The sequence below is a fragment of the Montipora capricornis genome, chromosome 14, assembly GCF_036669925.1.
Source record: "Montipora capricornis isolate CH-2021 chromosome 14, ASM3666992v2, whole genome shotgun sequence".
Taxonomy (NCBI): Eukaryota; Metazoa; Cnidaria; class Anthozoa; order Scleractinia; family Acroporidae; genus Montipora; species Montipora capricornis.
Genome location: NC_090896.1, coordinates 46826383 through 46828882, shown reverse-complemented (window position 1 = coordinate 46828882; position 2500 = coordinate 46826383). Strand labels below are relative to the sequence as shown.

The following is a 2500-nucleotide window of genomic DNA, read 5'->3' as shown; positions in this document are numbered from 1 at the left end:
ATCAATCAATAAATCGTACTTGAATGAATTCGAAAAGCAGAGCGCTAAGCGACCCTCTTTATAGTACGTTTTCTTGTTTAAACTGGTTATTGTTTCCACAAAAGATATCGACTCTATATGGTATGACTGATTGCTTTAATACTCTCTGTGTTTAATTAACATCATCTGGTTCAGTAAGAAACCGTAAAATTTACAACTGCTAGCGCTAAAGCTTGGACATGCGCAAAACCGTGAAACTGTCCCTTTAAAGACAATAGAGAGCTTTAGATTCTAGTACGAGAACGACTACGAGTACGAGATTTTCTCACAGACCAACAGTGAGCGCGCGCAAACCAGCGTCATTTTGGCGGGAAAAACGTGATGCCGTCGTCATTTTAGTACGAGATTTTGCAAAAATGTCGTCGAATCAAAACAAGTCAACAACACGGTAGCAATTTTAGCATTTTTTGATGAGAAAAAGGCTCACTTACCAGCAATAAGAATAACTGAGCAACCTATACTGCTAGCAAAGAGTAAGATTAAGCGTACGGGTTATAAATTTCCTTAGTGTTTTCGCTATAAACGGGCAGTCAAAACTCGTACTCGTTCTCGTCCTCGTCGTAGAATGTAAAGCTCTCTAGTGGCAACAAAGGCGCGAAAAGCGTGACTTTCACAAAAACTGACCCGCGTGGATCCCGTTGTCGTTTGAAACAGGTACCCTTGATATCGAAAACACTCTTTGAATGTTCGTGTTCTAACAGCAGTTTTGAAAATGAAGCATTAAGTTTAAGAAAGAAAGTGCACTGAACCTTGCATCTCGTTGATAAGTTGGTGTGTTGTTTCAAACAGCAGACGGTAAGTGCGGATGGTTTCAAACAGATGATCCCTCTCTTTTGTCAACTGCGCCATCTGTTGCTGTTTCCGAACGTCTTGCCGAGTAAAAAAGAAGAAGAAAACAAAGTGAAAAAAGAAAAGGAACAAACGATTACACGAAAGCGCAAAGTGAAAAAAAGTGTTACCGGAACTCAATAATCTGAAAGAACACTCAAAGCGCACGCAAAGGATTATAATCGAAAATCAAAATGCCTGTATATACTTGCATCATTACATGGTCAACATTTAACATTTCGGTAGATTTCGTTTGTGAAGGCCGATGGTGTACCCTTTGCCTTTTTGTCCCTTAGAAGAACGTCGTAAGAAATGTTTAAGTTACTGAACATCGAAGTGGCAGCTTCCCCGAATGGAAGACGGATTAGTACGGTTATACATACGCTTAGAGTAAACTCCTTTTAAGCCGTGTTATCAATAAACGAGAGAGACGTCTCACCATTGTAGAATAGAAAAGCAAGCGTGAATGGGGGGATAGGATGAAGCGATGCATTAGCAGGGATCTGAGCACTGAAGTTTAGTAAATATTCCTGTCCATCCTTTCCGGCAGTGTTTTCTTGCATGAGTAGGTTTTGTACTGTGGCCACACCCTTTACAAGAGGAACCTCCATGGAGTACACATTGCCAGCCAATGCGGGAATCTCGTCAATTCCTTCCGAAGAGGAGCTCACGTTTATTACCACTTTCCCTCTCAAAGTCTCACCAGTCAGATTATCAAACTTATCCTGCCGAAAATTAATGCAAGTTAAACCACTGTTTACCAGTGAACTACAACACAAGCCTGTACAACACAAAGCGAAGGAAAGCTGTGCGCATGCCAGGGCAGGAAAGAGGATAGCTCCCTTGCTTTCTCCTCTGCGTGTTCCTATTTGCGAAGATGTCATAAAGGAGTCCTTCGTACCTCAACGGTAATAAGAACACCATTCTCAATGGGTGTCATCTTACAAACGCCCCCCCCCCCTTTCCCTTAACATTTAAGCTGTGATATACCTGTGAATGTATCTTTTGATGAAATGGTATATGAAATGAATCATATATGAACTGCGGATATGAAATCAAATGAAGCTATGGTCTTCGCAGTTATGAACGCAATTTTTACAATTGCGTAGCGAAGCCTGAAAAATTCAGGACTTCAACGGGGTTTGAACCCGTGACCTTGCGATTCCGGTGCGACGCTCTAACCAACTGAGCTATGAAGCCACTGACGTTGGGAAATGGTCATTTATGCGTTCTAATTGTCCCGTGAGGAATGAATCAATGATGAAATGGTATATGACATGAATCATATATGAACTGGTATATATGAAATGGTATATGAAATGAATCATATGTGAACTGCGGGTTCACGGGTTCAAACCCCGTTGAAGTCCTGAATTTTTCAGGCTTCTCTACGCAATTGTAAAAATGGCGTTCATAACTGCGAAGATCATAGCTTCATTTGAATGTATCTTTTCTTCACATAAATGTCTTATTTGCATAAGTAGCCACCTTGTGGTTTTCACCCATTCGATCCTCTCTACTGCTTCGCCCGGCGATGATTAGCGGTCTAGACATATCTCCCATTCCTTTTTTGCCCCCGGGTTTGGCGCTTCCCTCAACTAATCTCTATCAGGCGCGGTTGTGACTGAGGACG

General features: G+C 41.6%; 1 protein-coding gene across 1 annotated transcript in view; it reads right to left on the bottom strand.

Moving 5' to 3' along the window:
* Positions 1–2500, bottom strand: part of LOC138033546 (structural maintenance of chromosomes flexible hinge domain-containing protein 1-like) — a 60719-nt gene that overhangs the window by 10907 nt on the left and 47312 nt on the right. Inside the window, exons 44-45 of the mRNA XM_068881314.1 lie at positions 1307–1592; positions 789–908 (exon numbers count right to left, since the gene is read on the bottom strand). Coding sequence (XP_068737415.1) covers positions 789–908; positions 1307–1592 — 406 coding nt within the window. The remainder of the gene's footprint in view (positions 1–788; positions 909–1306; positions 1593–2500) is intronic.